The 15,468-nt window shown below is 58.2% G+C and overlaps 1 protein-coding gene across 2 annotated transcripts; it reads right to left on the bottom strand.

Moving 5' to 3' along the window:
* Positions 1–1,189: 1,189 nt before the first annotated feature.
* Positions 1,190–15,212, bottom strand: SLC38A3 (solute carrier family 38 member 3). Of its 2 annotated transcripts, none has more exons than XM_030306837.1 (16): positions 15,154–15,212; positions 7,493–7,647; positions 7,321–7,402; positions 7,038–7,153; positions 6,423–6,496; positions 6,248–6,340; positions 6,064–6,145; positions 4,872–4,954; positions 4,721–4,779; positions 4,361–4,525; positions 4,202–4,281; positions 3,821–3,921; positions 3,462–3,586; positions 3,233–3,377; positions 2,198–2,301; positions 1,190–2,107 (listed from the first exon to the last, which is right to left on the bottom strand). In XM_030306837.1, exons 2-16 carry the CDS (start codon positions 7,591–7,593, stop codon positions 2,003–2,005), a joined length of 1,515 nt encoding a protein of 504 aa, XP_030162697.1. In that variant the 5' UTR covers positions 7,594–7,647; positions 15,154–15,212; the 3' UTR covers positions 1,190–2,002. The 2 variants fall into 2 exon arrangements, with proteins under 2 accessions (XP_030162697.1, XP_030162698.1); XM_030306838.1 differs by lacking the exon at positions 15,154–15,212 and adding an exon at positions 7,893–8,660.
* Positions 15,213–15,468: the final 256 nt, after the last annotated feature.

Raw genomic sequence — 15,468 nt, 5'->3', positions numbered from 1 at the left:
CAGGCCTGGGGTTTTTAGGGAATCCAGGCAGTCTTGCTGCTGCTCTGACCTGCAGCCTTCTTTGGACAGAGTATGAGAAAAGACCCCCAAGGTCTCTCAGCAGGATGGACCCTGTCCTCCACTGCCTCCCACTCTCTAGGAGCCAAAGGCTCCATGCAGGCCTATGACCCAATCTGATGAGGAGGAAGCCAGAGACCCCCAGAGGGCAGCCCCTCACATCAGGACACTCTGGGCTGCAGCCACCTCTCGGCCAGCGTCCGGCTCTTTTCTGGGGCTGCAGGGCTCCTGGGTAAGTCCCCAGGCTGGAGTCAGGCGCCTGGGGCTGAAGGGAACTAGACTCAGGAAGCCCCCCTCTGATCAGTTGGCACAGCCATGGGCCTACCAGCCACCAGCTTGAGGAAATTCTTTCTTGAGGGGTTTCCCAAGCTGGCAGCTGCCTTGCCAGTTCAAACTGGATTTTTCCTGTTGCCCTTTCCCTGGCGGCCTAGCCGGGTGCAGGGTCTCTCCTAATGAGGGTTTGGTGCCAAGGCCCAGGCGGCTCCGTCTTGCTGGGTACCAGCTGGTTGAGGCCTGCCCCAGGAAATGAGCAGCTTCCTAGTTTCATCGGGGCCAGGGCACTTGGGACTACCCTGCATCTTTAGGCCAGTCCTGCCCTGCCTTGGACCCCCTACTCAAAACTCAGGGCTCCAAACACGGGAACTCATTAACCCACCTTTATTCACAGTGGGTTTTACCATTAATAGAAGATCAGCCTGACAACTCACAGAATTCCTGGATTTTTGTCCTCAGACTCAAGGCATTAGCAGAGGATTGACATGGCAGCCAGGGAGGGCAGGGGGCCCTTCAGCAGGGTTTCTGCAGGGCTCAGCTGCCCCCTTGCTCAGACCCTCCCTGGAGCTACTGGGGATGCACCTCACGTTGCCTCCTTCCGGAGCCTCTCTCTGTCCCATTTCCTGGGGCCTCATTAATTCCTCCCCACCTCACCCCGTGAGAAAGCAGGTCTGTGCTGAGCCTGGCCCAGGTCCAGAGCTGGGCCTGAGCATGCCACTGGCTGGTTTGGAAGGGGCCCTATCCCCACCCTCATCCCAGGGAAGGGGGCAGGAGAGGCTCCCGTTTCCATCCATGTCCCGACTTCTACCCACTTGCCAGGAGCTCAGGGACCATGGGGAACAAGAATACACAACATAGCTGGTATTATGTATAATATTTATAAAAGGGAGCTGACAGCTTCTCCACTCCTACCCCGGATCAGCCCCTGGGGTCTTTGGCTCCCAGAGGCAGAGACGCTCTGGGCCCCAGCCTCTTTCTTCTCCCAGAAATGGAATGTGAGCTATGGCCCAGACTTGGGGTGGGGGGAGTCCCAGCCTCCCCAGGACTGGTGAAGGGGCAGGTCCCTGGGGGTGCCCACACCAGCCTCACATTTAAAAGAACCTGATGGCTTCAGGTATGGGGGGTGGTCTGCTTCTGGTGGTGGGGATGGGAGAAGGAGACGAGAGTATCCAAGCGCTTGAGTCCAAGTGACTGAAAGGGGCCTCCGGGACAGAAGTGGAGGAAGGCAAGTGCATTGAGGGAGATGAGGCCCCAGAGTGCAGACCAAGGTCCAGCAGCAAGGTGGGGAGATGGCTGCAGGCTTGGGCTCCAACTCTATGTGCCCTACAGACTGTGTAGGCAGCTGTTGGACCTCAGTGTTTGCATCTGTGCAAGGAGGGCAGGGGCCTGAGTGGGATCTGAGGCAACAGGAAGGGAGCAAGGGCACAGCCCCACCCTGCTCCCAACTCTGGAAGCCCCTGTAGCCCGGGAGCCCAGCAAGGTAGTGGTCCAAGGGCCTTGGTCCTGGCTGTAACAAAAACCTTCCACAGAGAAGACGTGAGGCAGGGGACAAATGCCATAGTGTTAACCACATCTTTCTTCTCCCTGCTGACTGGCCACTGGATGGGAGCAGGGGCTGAAGACTCTGGGCAGGGGTACTTGGACGAGTAGACAGAACAGGCCGGGGGTCTTCCTAGTGGCTTCCTCCATGCCGGCCGGTCCCTGACACCCAATCAATGATGATGAAGCTCAAGCTCATGGTCATCAGCAAGAGGCCAAGCACAGCGAAACAAAGGGCCTATGGGGTCAGGGAGTCAAGAGTCAGGTGTGAGGTCAGGGCAGCTCCCTCAGCCCCACACCAGCCCACCAACCTCCAGGATCCTCGCACCAAGATTTTGGGGGTAGACTTTGCAGGTTCCTTCTCGGTGGGTATGATGCGAAAGTAGAAGATGGCGGGGAAGATGAAGATGAGGCATGGGGCAGATGTGGCACCTGCAAAGAATGAGATATAGCCAGCTATTGGCTAAGGTCCAGGGGTGAACCCTTCAGTGAGATCAGAGATTCCTTGCTGGGGAAGTCTCATCTTGAGACTCTACTTGAGAGCTCTGCCTGATTCCGGAGAGCCCACCAGTCCCCCTGCCCCCCATTCTCTGTCCAACTGGATAGAAAGCTAGTGCTGTTGGCAGTAGAAGAATCTGTCAGTGAATGAAGCTCGCAAAGAGGAAAGGTAAGCCAAAAGATAAAGACAAAGCCTTGAAGATATCGGGCTCCTAGATATAGCTATTCCTGAAGGCTTTTCCATTATTTAAGCCAATACCTTCCTCTTTGCTTAAATCATTTTGAGTCAGATTTTGGCCACAGAGAACCTATAGTCATGTCTATGCTATCCATGACAATCAGTCCCCAGGTCTGTGTTTTGGTCCCTGCAGAGTTGGGCTGAGGAGTCAGTCTTGTGAGTTGGGCCACTCCAAAGATGTCTCAGAATTGTCTGATTTTCTACCTTAGAGCCCCAACTGGGATGAGACAGTGGACAGAGCACTGAACCTATAGTTCCATGATCCTAGAGCTAAATCAAGGCCCCCCACTTACCAGCCGTATGGCTCTGCTACTCCCTTAATCACTATGGACTTCAGTTTCCTCATATGTGAAATGGGGACAAGACCCAATGAGACCCTTTGTGGAGGTCCCTGGCATCCGGGCTCCACCCCATCCCTCAGCAAGGGGGAACAGACTCTGGTTTTGAGCCCTCAGAAGGGATTAGAATAGCCTTCAGGACAAAAATCTCAGACAGGAAGCCAAGCTGTGCACATGGCCAGCAGCTGTCACTAAAGGTAGGGTATGATCTCAGGAATCTGCCAGGATTTAGATAGGAAATTCTCTGGCCAATGCCCTGCCTCTATATACAGCTGGGCCAGACCCTCACCAATGACCCCGAAGATGCCCAGGATGTTGGGAGCGAAGATAACCAGCAAGTTGATACAAGTGAGCAGGCCGATGGCAATGAGTATGTGCCGCAGCCAGCTGAACTCCTGGTTCTTAAACAGCATCTGCTGGATGGCACGGCGCACCTGCGGGATGGGGGTGGGAAGAGTCACCAGTCTGTCAGCTCCATAAGTCCCACCCTGCGTCGGTCCACCTGCCCACCGGCTCACCGGAAACAGAACGATCGGCACTGTGAGTGTGACTGCCGTCAGCACGGCCACACGCACACAGAGGATCAGCACGTCAAATGGGTCCACCTTGCTGTAGGTGTGCAGTAGCTCCGACTCCACCCCGTCTGCGGCAGGCAGGGAGGATGGTCAGCAGGTGGCCCAGGGAGGGGGATGGGCTCTGAGCCTGGGTTGACCCTGACACTGTGGGAAGTGGCAACAGACTCACCTCCACAGCTGTAGGGCACAGTTAGGCATCACGCACCTAGTTAGCACCTCCAGTATGCAGGGTGCCATGGCCACTGGCCAGCCCCTTGCCCCCCAGCCTGGCCTCTGCCTCTGCCCCCACGGTCCAGCCATACCGTAGAAGGTGAGGTAGCCGAAGAGGGCAGCCAGGAAGTACATGACATACATGACGGCGATGGACAGGTTGGAGATGTGCTGCATCTTCCTCTTGGAGGGGCTTTGGGGAAGCAGGGGAGGGGATGGGTGCCAAGCTGGGCCACACCGGAGATCCCCGTATGCCCTGGGGCCTCTCTGGCACCACACCCTCACCATTTGGCAGCTGAGGACATCTCCTCCTTGCCCCCAGTCGCCCCTCATGGAAGCCATGGAGATCTTTGATAAAGTGACTTGGCTCCTGTCACTCCCCACCCCGCCCTGCCCCCACCCTATCAGGACCACCTTCCTTCTCCCCAAACCAGTTTAAGGCAGCCACCCCCCTTGCAACCATAGACACCTACTCCTTGAGCTCCGTATAGATGGGCAGCACCTCGGGATGGCAGACGAAGGCGAAGGCCATGATGGGGATGGTATATGCTGTCTAGATAGACATGGTGACTGCGTCAGGGCAGCCCTTCACTCTCACCCGGCCCATAACCCCTGCCCCGGCCTGTTGGAACCTGTGAGTTGAGTGTGAAGTAACTCGGGGTGCAGAAGGCTGCGGCCTCTGTTTCAGCCTGCAGCTGAGCCTCCTCCTTGGTGACCTCCATGAGGCTGACGTTGCCCGTGATGTTGGCGAGGTTGAGGGGCAGAGGGCAGGGCACATGGAACTTTTTGTAGATGACCTGAGTTGCAGGGAAGATGGGGGTATCAGGGCCAGACAAGGCTTGCCTGGGAGTCACTATGAAAACACATCTAGATCAGGACAGAAGGAGCTGCCTTCTGACCCAGGCTTCCCAGAAAGACCTGCCCCCTGCCCCGACAGAGGAGCCCCCCAAGAGACTTGTCCCCTCACTCCACCAGCACAGAAAGTGACTCACTGCAATTAGGAAGAACACCATGCAGCTGAGAGAGAAGCCGCTGGAGTAACCCAGGTAGCCTGCAACGTGGGGGAAGGGCTGTGAGACTGGGGTCCCTTCCCAGGCATTTCTCCAACATTCCCCTCCAAGGCCCTAGCCCTGCCACACTCACCAAGCTGCCGCATCAGTGCCAGGGGCAGAATGACGATGACAGAAACAAGGATCACCAGGTAGTTCCCATTCATGTACCAGTCCCTGCAGGAATAGGAGTGGGGAGCCAACATCAGAGTCCACTCAGCCTTGGGTGAGGCCGCCTGCCTCCATACCTAATCGGGGCCACCTAAAAAATACTTGTTCATAGCTCGGAGTCTGCAAAATGGACATTCTCTCAGCACTGGCCTAGGCGAGGGGAGAACTAAGGAGCTCAGCTCCTGCTTGGTAGCCATTAGGGCTATAGTCACTGCTGCTGTTTTTCTCAAGACACACAGGTCTGGGTCCAGCTTCCCCAGGGGGTGGCCCCGAGGGGCCCAGTGAGGTGGGTGGGATGAAAGACCCTGGCTCTGGGGAGGTGGAGCATTTTCCATGGGGGTGTCAGGGACTTTCCAACATCCTGTACCCCTTGTGGTCCCTCCTGGCATCTGCATCCTGCACCATCCTGCACCCCCCACCACCAATGGCGCAGAGAACTCAAAGGATAAGGAAGGAGACCCTCCTTCCCAGGGAAGCCCAAAGGCCAACTCCTTGGGAAGGGCACCCAGGACCCAGGGGGAAGAATCCTGGCTGTTTTCCTCCTCCCAGAGCTGCTCTCAACTTCAAACCCCCTCTGCTTGCCTGGGCTGTGTGGCCAAGGGCAGGGCATGGCTGTCTTCTCTGTCCCCACCCACAAAACATGGTTGATTCCATCAGTGCTGGCTAAACTGATGAGAGCAACTGGGACACCACGGGCTTAATTTCTTGGTTGGGCGGGGGGGGGGGGGGGGAGGCGGGGAGGGGGGAGGGGGTGGCAGGCGCTAAAGCCCAAGCCCTGGTCAGGAATAGCAGGTGCTTAGAGCTAAGCCCGAAGCTCTCAGGTTCTCCTTTTCTCATAGGCTGTGTCCTGGCCCAGGTTGGGCCCAGGTTCCTCAGCCTCACCCCACCTCTCACCTCATCTGGCCCTCCTAGGGGGTTCCCCTAGGTGCTAAAGGAGTGTAGACTGAATGTTAGCTCTGTTGGCAGCTCTCTGCCCCTCCACCAGTCACTTGCAGGCACTGTCTCATCTCTCCCACTAGCCCAGCCTGGGTTCCCAGGGCCAGTGGTGCATATGGAGGGGTAGACCAAGGCCTCCCTCCTACCCTCACCCAGCCCCGCCCCACCCTGGGGCTCACGAAGTTTGCTCCTCCAGGTTCAGGAAGGTCTGTATGACAAGGGGCAGCTCGGACTTGATGATGTACAGGTAGCTGGACATGGCTGGGGGGAGAGAGGCGGGCAGGTGCTGGGGTCAGCCAAACCAGCCAGTCTTCAGCCCGCCCACCTGCCCACCACCTGTCTGGGTCTGCCTGCCAGGCTCACCTCCAATATTCTGCAGTGTGATGGCCAGGGCCGCTGCCAGCTTTCCTGGGGTCCCAAAGGCACGGTAGCCTAGCTGCTCATAGGCACGGATACCTGTGGGGACAGGAGTCAAAATAGTCAGGAGTGCTCTCCCCAGCCCAGCCCTCCCCTGCTCCAGGCTGGGTTGGGGGCTCACCCACGATCCCTGAGGACTTGAGTAGCAGGTGGATGGAGTAGCTGGAGAGCAGGGCGACGGCTGTCAACAGGAACCTGGGGAAGATGGGTGAAAAGGAGCCACTGAGGGCTTCACTGGCTGGCAGGGGTGGTGAGCTCTGGGAGGCCTGGGTGTGTGGGTCTGTGACCCAGGTGTTTGGAGCCCCCAACAGGTGTGGATGCAAGCTCAACTGGCCCCGGCAGGGGCGAACACCGCTCAGTTTGACCCAGGGTAAGCCATGACCTAGAAGGGGTCCTCTGAGCACTACCTCCTTGAGTTCTTGGAACAAACATGCTTTCCATTTAGACTGCAGGGCAGAGGTCCCAAGTAAGGACACGTGTGTCCACACAAGGCCTGGCCATGGGGCTTCGTTCATCATGTGTAAACGGTGGTAGAAGTATAGATTCAGGTCTGTTAGGCTTGCCTGTGTCATAATCTCAGTGGGTTTACCAGGAAATGAGGGATATTTGTCTGGCCATGGCTGGTTTTTTTAGCCATGGTTTGGGTTGAGCCCACCCACAGCCTGGGTCCTGGGAGGTCATGGTTGGTGGACTGTTTAGAGCTCCTGTCTTTAGAGGGTTCACTGAAGGCACTCACAGGAAAAGGACGATGCCTGTGTTGGCCATGGCATAGGCGAGTCCCAGGATGCCACTGCCCATGATGGCGTTGCTGAGGTTGAACACTGACATCCCAAATGAAGTCTTCCCCACAAACTGCAGGCACCAGAGTGAGATGGGGGCAGGGGGAAGAGACAGCGACGCATGGAGGGTATCCCAACATTCCCCCTCACTGTCCCTTAACCTCCCGTTGCTGCCCCAGAGCTCTTTGTTACTGCGTGAAATCTCCCAAGCCCCCCACCCCACTGTGCCCTCCAGCTCACGTCTGTGAAGTGTGGCTCCTTGCTGGGGTTTTTCTGTAGGAAGCCCTCGCCCTCAACACAGCTCCGTCTGGGGCCTTCGACCCTGTAGGCACAGGCCAGAGCAGTCAGCTCAGCTCCGGCCCTTGCTCTGCACCCTGCCCTGCCCTGACCACGACTGGGTCCCTCTGCTCACCTCTGGTTGACAGCCGTGGGGGTGGTGACTGGGAGCAGCCCCTCTGAGTGTTTGCCGTTGGGCACCAGCTCCACCATTTCCGTCTGCAGAGGTGCCTCCATGGTCAGGGTCTGCCACCCGGAGCACTGACTCTCACACCAACACAAGTCAAAGGTCTGCAGAGCAATGGTCCCTCTGGTTATCCCTTCTCCCAGGACCCATGGCCCAGCCTCCCATGGGGAGTCTACAGCCTATCACACCTCCCAGAAGCTCACTCAGGATTTATGTGCACATGCAGCTGTGCCTGCTGCCTCCCCGGGACCTGCTTTTGGGGGAGTAGAGCTCAGATACCTGAGTTCTCCAAGACATCCTGATGGGACACCTTGGCCAGTACGTAGCACTCCCCCCACCACTCACATACCAGTCCAGGCAAGCCCTTGGGACCTCAGTTTCTCCATCTGCGAAGTGAGGATCAGCTGGATGACCTGAGTTCAGAGTCCAGTGGTGCCTGGACCCCAGGATGCTGAGTCCCAGGAATCCAGACCCCGCGCTGGTGGTGGGCCCTGGATTGACACCCCCTCCCTGACATTAACACCGGGAGACGGTTTCCTGTGCCGGCCCTGTGTGCCAGGGGCCTCCTAGCCAACCTAGAATGGCACTGCCCGACGGCTGGAGGCCTTGGGAGAGGGTGAGGGCTGTGGGCCCTGTTCCCAGCCGCCCGGCGGGCACTGCTGGCAGCCAGAACAAAGGGCCTTCTGTGGTCTGAGAGCTGGCGCTGGGAACGGCAGGCGCAAAGGCTACCCCCCCGGAGCCAGGAGGCCTGAGGCGGTGCTGGGTGGCTGGACACCTGGGCCCTGCCCGCCTGGCTGCAAAGGGCCCTCAGGGGGCCATCCAGGAAACGAGCGTCCCAGGGCCGAATTCTCTGAGCCACACAGGCCTCACTCTCCACACAGCCATGACCTCAGGGCCATGTTCTCCTTCAAGCTTCTCTTCCCCTGCTAGGGGAATACCCCTACCCCTTAGGTGACCACCCTCCAGTAGTGGACCATTGGAGCAGATTCTCCATTTCCTAGAACCCCAGGCCAGGAACTCAGGGTCTTAGGCAGCTGTAGAGGAGTCTAGGCCACTGGATCAGTCCTCCCTTCCCTGCCCTCAGGGCATGGCTCTGCTGGGCCTCTAAGGAGCCAGCTCCCCCCCACCCCGGCCCCCCCCCATCACTGGGGCTGGAAGCCACCTACCCCATGCCCAGAAGGTACCTGGCACAGTGCCCCAGGATCTATAAGGACATCCTGAAGGCCAGAGAGGCCAGAAGGAGAGCTAAGACTCTAGTCGAGACCAGGGAGGGGGCAGCACTGCCATGCAGGTCAGCCACAGCCTAGCCTGTTTTTTGTTTTGTTTTTTTAAGATTTTAATTTAAAAAAAAAGATTTTAATTTTAAGTAATCACTACACTCAACATGGGGCTCAAACATACAACTCTGAGATCAAGAGTGACCTGCTCTACTGACTGAGCCAGCCAGGTGTCCCTATCGGAGCCTAGGCTTGGTGCCATGACAAGCTCTCTGCTTGGGAATCCTGAATCCCGCCCTGAACCCCCCATCCCCACTCCGGATCCTGATGGTCTCAGGTCTACTTAGAACCCAGAACACCAGTGTTCTTAGCACTTGGGGCTATGTGTGGGGACAGAAGGCTGGGTTCAGGCCTCAGGCCCCAGTGTCCTGGAGGCAGCAGCCACACAGAACTGACTAAAGGACCAGCCCACCATTGCCCCAGGCAGCCCCAGGCCAGAGTTCAGATCCCAGGAACCTCGGTCCTGGAGACTCCACACTTGGAACCCTCGGGCCCCCTCGGCCTGCCTCTCTTTCTTCTGATGCTGGCATCTGAACCCATCTCACCTCCAGCCCTGTCCATTCAGGTCCATGACAATGTGAACATCTCTCGTGCCCTCTTCCCCTGGATGAGTCTCTGCCCTAAGCCTCACTATCAGCACCTCTCCAAGGATCCCAGCTGGATGTGGAGATGCCAGCACCTCATCTCCAGAGTCACTCCAGAGTGCCCCCTGGCTCTCAGCTAGGGTTGTCCTTTTCGGGCCTCCCACCCTGGGCAGGCTGGGACAGGCCCTCAGAGTGTGCTGAGTTGGCAGCTTGGACAAAGCACCCTTCTCTGCCTTAATATCCTTCCCTAGCAGCCAGCACTACCTCCAGGGAGACCACAGCCCATGGCATGGTCATGGCCAAAGTGCCCGAGTTCCTGTCTCCAGGTTCCCCATCCCCCCAGCAGGACCTACACCTAGACCTTCACAGCCTGTCTGATACTCAAAACCAGTCACTGCTGGATCTTGGGCTGGTTTGAGGTCCCAGAGAGGACATGGAATATCCTTCCCTAAATGGCTTCTGGTCTGGAAGGGACAAAATCCCCAAACATAGCCCCCACCTTATAGTTCCTGCAACAACTAAATATGAGCCACATAGTGCTGGGACTCAAAAAAGGGGGGAGAGAGGCATCAAGGAAGGCTTCCTGGCAGAGGAGGTGATGGAGCCATTTCTGAAATTCCAGGAGTCCCAAAAGTGTGGAATAGCAAAGAATGCCTTAAGCAGAGGGCACAGCATGGGCAAAGGCTCTAAGGTGTGGTATGAGGCAGAATGAAGGTTCCATGGCTATAGACAAACCTGACAAAGCCTTGAAGGCCAGGTCAATGAGTCTGTACTTCAGTGTAGGGCAGGGCTAAGGGCTAAGCAGCCAGAGTGGAGTGCTAGCCTGGCATGTGGACTCTCAGACATTCCCTGAGGCTGGCAGCCCATTTCTGACAGCTCCCATCCCTCAGGCCTACCACCTCCCAGGCTCCTTTGTATCAGGGAGTCAGGGTGGACTCAGGGAAATCTGCCAGCAGAATCTGACCCACTGTTGAGAAAGTCCACAGTGGACATTCGGAGTCTGAGTCCTGGCCTGGCCCTGCCTTACTGTGTGACCACGGGTAGAGTATTCCCCACTCAGGACCTCAGTGTCCTCCTGCCCTGCAGAGGTCCCCAGAAGTTTGGCAAAGCTGGGGACAGAGTGAGGATCCTCTCCAAGGCCTTTGTCCCAGACCATGCCATGGGCTTCCAGAGAGGGGTCAGGTTCTAGTGTGGGGCTGTCACTGCGACCTTGGGCAGATCATCAGAATAGCATCGGTCATGGGTGCAGAATGGACTTGGGCAGGAAATCGATGGCCTGGGCCACTGCCCTGGGCCCTGTTTGCTCTGCTGGGAGATAAGGGCTAGGAGAGGCCAGGAGCCACAGGGATAGTGCAGTAGGTAACGCTCGCCCACGCGGGCATCACAGGGTGAGAACTTGTCAGGCACACCTTGGCAGGTGTTGAGTTTGGCTAATTAAAGATTTCGAGGCCCAGGAATCCAGGCCACCACAGGCCCACTGCTTGCATCAGCTGCTGTAGGACACATACCTCTCTGTCCCAGGATTGAGGTCCTTGGAACCACCAGACACTTGAGCCCTGCTTTCTCCTCCCTAATGCTCAGGGACATAAATGGGTCTGCAGTGGCAGGCTGGCTACAGGGAGGCATCCACACTGTTCTTCCCTCAGTCCTTCCTGGCCGTCTGTGCTGATCGAGGCACAGACCCCATAGAACTTGTTGCCATGGTCCCCAGGCTTCTGGTGCCTGGGAAGTCCTAGCCTCAGCCCAGATCTCAGGGGAGAGGCAGCTGGTCTGGCCTGAGGGTCTGTTGTGGTTATCCCTGGAGGCTCAGGGATGAAGGCTGCTCTCAGTTCCAGCTCAGCCATCCTTAGTCCCCTCCTGGCTGAGACAAGGTGCCCCTCCTATCTTGGCACTCCCTGCCCACCTTCTTCTCCAGGCTTCAGAAGGAGAACATCATCTTAGGACAAGCTGTCAGTCAACAAGGAAACTAGATTCAATGGACATGTCTGAATTATATGTTCTCAAGGCACAGCCCCAGGGATTGGTGAGGAGATCATTGCTGAGGTCAGGGGGCTAGGGCTAGGGCATATGGAAGGGTGTTCTGAACAGGGGAGAATACTACAGCCCTGTGCACCCCTAGCTCTTCCTCCAGACGCACAACTCCAGATTTTGACCTCGGTAGATCCAGTACCCCTTCCACTGCTCCTTCATCATCAACAACACTGGGCAAATGGCCACTGCAAGGTCAACACCTGGCTGGTACTGAGGGGGGTGGTATGGAGGAGAGGGCACATCCAAGGAAAGGAAGATGGCCCAGAACATTGATGTGTTGGCAACACCGATCCCTCATAGTTTAGCTCCTTGGCCCTGGTGTGTGGGGTCTGTGCTTCTGTGTTCTGGGCATCCGGAAGTGTCTAGGAGGATCTGAGGGGCCCAGCTGGGGCCGGAAGTTGGACTTTCCTGTGACAGGGTACATTTGCTAGACACCCAACAGATGCCTGGAGTTGGACCTTGCCCCAGACCCCTAGGCCTCCCCTCCCACCCAGCCCAGGACCCTCCTTGCTCCCCCAGTGGAGGCTGCAGCTGGAACCTCTTGGTCAAGACTGGGCCAGAGCCAGCAGCAGCCCCCTCCCCCCATTGCCAGCCCGCTGAGAGGGACGTGCAGCTGGAGGCCCAGCCAAGGCAAAGGACAGGACATCACGTGCCTGTGGCCCCCCAGGGGCAGGGGAGACCCCGAGCCAGCCAGCCCATCCTCCTCCCTGCTGACCCGGAATCCCCTGGAGGCGGCCAAATATTTGGACAGCCGGACTTCTGGCCCCAAGGAAAGCTGGAGCAGGGGCCTGGGGCAGCTCAGGACTCATTGGAGACCCCAGTGGAAGGGGGGAGGGGCTAAAGGCAAGGTTGGCCTGGAGGAGAGGCACCATTCAATGTCAGGCAGAAGCAGAGCGGCAGAGGGAGGGAAGAGAGGGGCAAGGAAAGAGGAAGGGCAGAAAACACATACATGCAGTGCATGAATACTGATCTGGACAGAAAAAGAGACAGAGAGGCACAGGGAGATAGAGAAATGCAGATGGATATAAAGGTACACCAACAGGAAAATACACACAGAAGAAGGTGGATACACATTCAGACAGGGAGACAGAGAGAGACAGACAACCAGAGAGCTGAGAGACAGCGATGGCCAACCAGCCAGAGATAGCTAAATGGAAAAAGAGACAGAGAGACAGGGAGACAGCCAACGAAAGACAGAGAGGACCCCAGAAGGAGTGAGAGGGAAGAGGGAGCCAGAGGCCCAGGCGAGTGGGCTGCAGGCCCAGTGGGCACTTCAGGGATGGCCAGGCAGAACCCTGGAGGACCCCACAAGAAGGCTGCCCAGCATCTGCAGGTTCCTACAAGAGCAGGTTATGCCTCCATTAGCTAGGTGCAGGGACATCCAGACAGCGGGTCTGAGCCCACTAGGGCTGCAGGTCCAGGCCCAGCTGGAAAGCTCACCACTCCCCAGTCCAGCACTGTCTACCCACACAATGGAAAAGATACACAGAGGTGATGGTGACCCCCATTCTCAGCAGTCATGCACGTGTGCAGACGTGCCGGCTGAGAGGCTGTGTACAGGACGTGGCCCGCAGAGCGGAAATTCAAAACCAAGCCACCCCAGGCCGCTGACCGGAAAGCCCCTCCTGCCCCAGCAGCTGGTCCTTCCCTTTGGCCCCCAGAAGCCCCGCCTGGTCTTCTAGAGTCCTCCCCACCCCACCACCGCATCTGTCTTCTTATCCAGAGTCAAAGGCCAGCCCTCCACTCACCAGACTGAATGTTTGCAGGGCACATAGTAGGTGCTCAGCAAATGTTGTAAAAGGAATAGAATGGGTTCAAGGCCCTTGGCAAGCCCCCAACCCATCTCAACCCAGCTCCAAGTGGCCCCTGGACCCTGGTCATGTCTGAACTAGATCATGTGCCTGCAGAGCTCCTATCTTACTACAGCATAGTATACACATCCCACACAAGCTTTCTGTGCACACAGATACCAAACTGTACCTCCCTTGCAGCCAACCACTCCCCTAAAACATGCTTTCCCCTTAGAATGAGTGCCTGTTTGTTCCACACCCAGCCTGGACTTTCAGGGTACACTTAGTTTAGCTCAAAAACCTTCCCCGACACTACCCAGAGACCTGTTGTGCCTCATTTTCTCTATTTGCCCAAGGTTCCATGGCTACTTGCTAGGGCAGCAGGCACCAGGACAGGAGCAACTGATTCTCATGGTCTGGCCACCTTGAGCCCTGGACTGGGTGTGTGTGGTGAGGTTGTGATGAGGGCCAAAATAACCAGTACTGAAGAAAGAGTGGTTTGAGAAGCCAGTGAGGACATGGCCTCTATGAGCTCAGGCAGAGTGAGGTTCTGAGACATATACCCCTCCCCTCCCCAGAGAACCAGTCCCCTGTCCCCAACCCCAAAGGGTCAGAGACTCTCATGGAATGATTCCAGTCATTCCAGCCCTCTTGGAGATGTGCCACGCCTGGCCTCACCCACCCTGATTCCTCCTACATCTAGTGCTTCCTGCAGGAAGACTTCCATGGTTGTGCAGAACTTCCCCATCTCAAAATGGAACTGTCCCCAGATCTCTTCAGCTTTCTAGGCTCCAGACTGAAAAGCTCTGAAGAGTTTTCTTCCTTTCTTGAAGGAACTGAACTCCCATGCAACTGTTTACTGAAGAGGAAGGGGTGGAAGGTCCAAAGGCCTCTTCCAGAACAGTGGCCCAAGGAAGTCATGGAAGAAAGGACAGGACTGGGCGACTGAAGGAAGGATGGGCCTGGGTCCAGGAGTCCCCCAGGGTGCAAGGTGCAAGGACCTTTGACTTAGTCCCTTTCAGACTTGTCCTAGAGCTTACACCTGAGCTCAGCGCTCAGGTCACCCTGGGGGGAGAGGGCGGATTCCCACAGGCCCCGCCCCTGGCCTCCCCCTCCCCGGGTGTAAACAAACGCACGCATTCGCTGTGGCCAATCGAAGGGGCCAATGGAACGGGGGCGGGCTCCTGCAAACCCGGTTTTGGTCCTTTCCCTCCGCCCGCGTGCGCGGCGCCAGCTCTTATACCCCCACCGGGGAATGAGGCAGCAAGGAGAGCACACAGAGCCCCGCCCTCAGGCCAGGGAGCCACACGCGCCCTGTTCCTGCCGTGCCCGCTGGCCCGGCTGCAAATGGCACGGACTCTGGGACCAACATGTGCCCCACGGCCCCTCAGGCAGCCTGGCCCGATCTGCCCTCAAGCCCCTGCCCAACGCAGCCGGGATAAATATACCCAGACTCCCGGTGTGCCAGCCGGGCAGATTTGCCTGTCAGGCGCCCGTCGGGGCAGCGCTCCAGAGCCCGCTCCCGGGCCCTTTTAGGCCCCCCTCCGGGACCCTCTCTAGCTAGTCCCCGTGGGCCCTGCCTCGGGAAGCCCATCGCTCACCGCCCGAGCCCCCAACAAGGCGTCCTGTGGCCCCAGCCCCGAGTGCTGCTGACCTCCTGCTGTCCCTCCTGGCCCTGCCGACAGGCCCTGAGGCGGCGAAATGCCTTTCCCGGGATACCAGTTCAAGCTCAGAACTGACCCCTGAGTGGCGAGTCCCCGGACTGAGCCCAGAGCGCGCGGGGTTCTGGCTCGCGGGAGGCTGGGGTGTCTGCCCGGGACGGGACGGGTAACAGGCGCTGCCCAGAGCCCAGCTACGGACGGGAGGGTGCACAGTAGAGCTCTGCCCGCCCGGTGCCCTGGACTGGGGGTCGGCGCCCCCAGCGGTACCTGGCCCGGCGGGTGGGGACGCACGGTGCTCCGCTCAGGCTGGCGCTGTCCGCTCTGCTCCCGGCTGAGCACAGCGACGGGGGATGAAGGGCGCCCGGCCCCGCCCCTGGCCCGCCCCCGGCCCGCCAATCCCAGGCGGCGGGCAGGAGGAGGGGCTGGCCTGGGGAGAGGCGGGGGCCCCGGCCCGCCAGGAGCAAAGGGGCAGCCCGAACGCTAAAGAGCCCCTAGGTAGGAGAGCAGCGGCTCCTGGAGGGGCTCAGTTGAGTCCTGTGGGCGGAACGCTTCAGTCTAGAGCAGATTCTCTCTGAGGTCTCC

Source organism: Lynx canadensis, chromosome A2 (assembly GCF_007474595.2).
Source record: "Lynx canadensis isolate LIC74 chromosome A2, mLynCan4.pri.v2, whole genome shotgun sequence".
In the NCBI taxonomy this organism is placed as follows: Eukaryota; Metazoa; Chordata; class Mammalia; order Carnivora; family Felidae; genus Lynx; species Lynx canadensis.
Note: the sequence above shows the minus strand (reverse complement) of the source record. Positions and strands in the feature narration are given on the sequence as shown.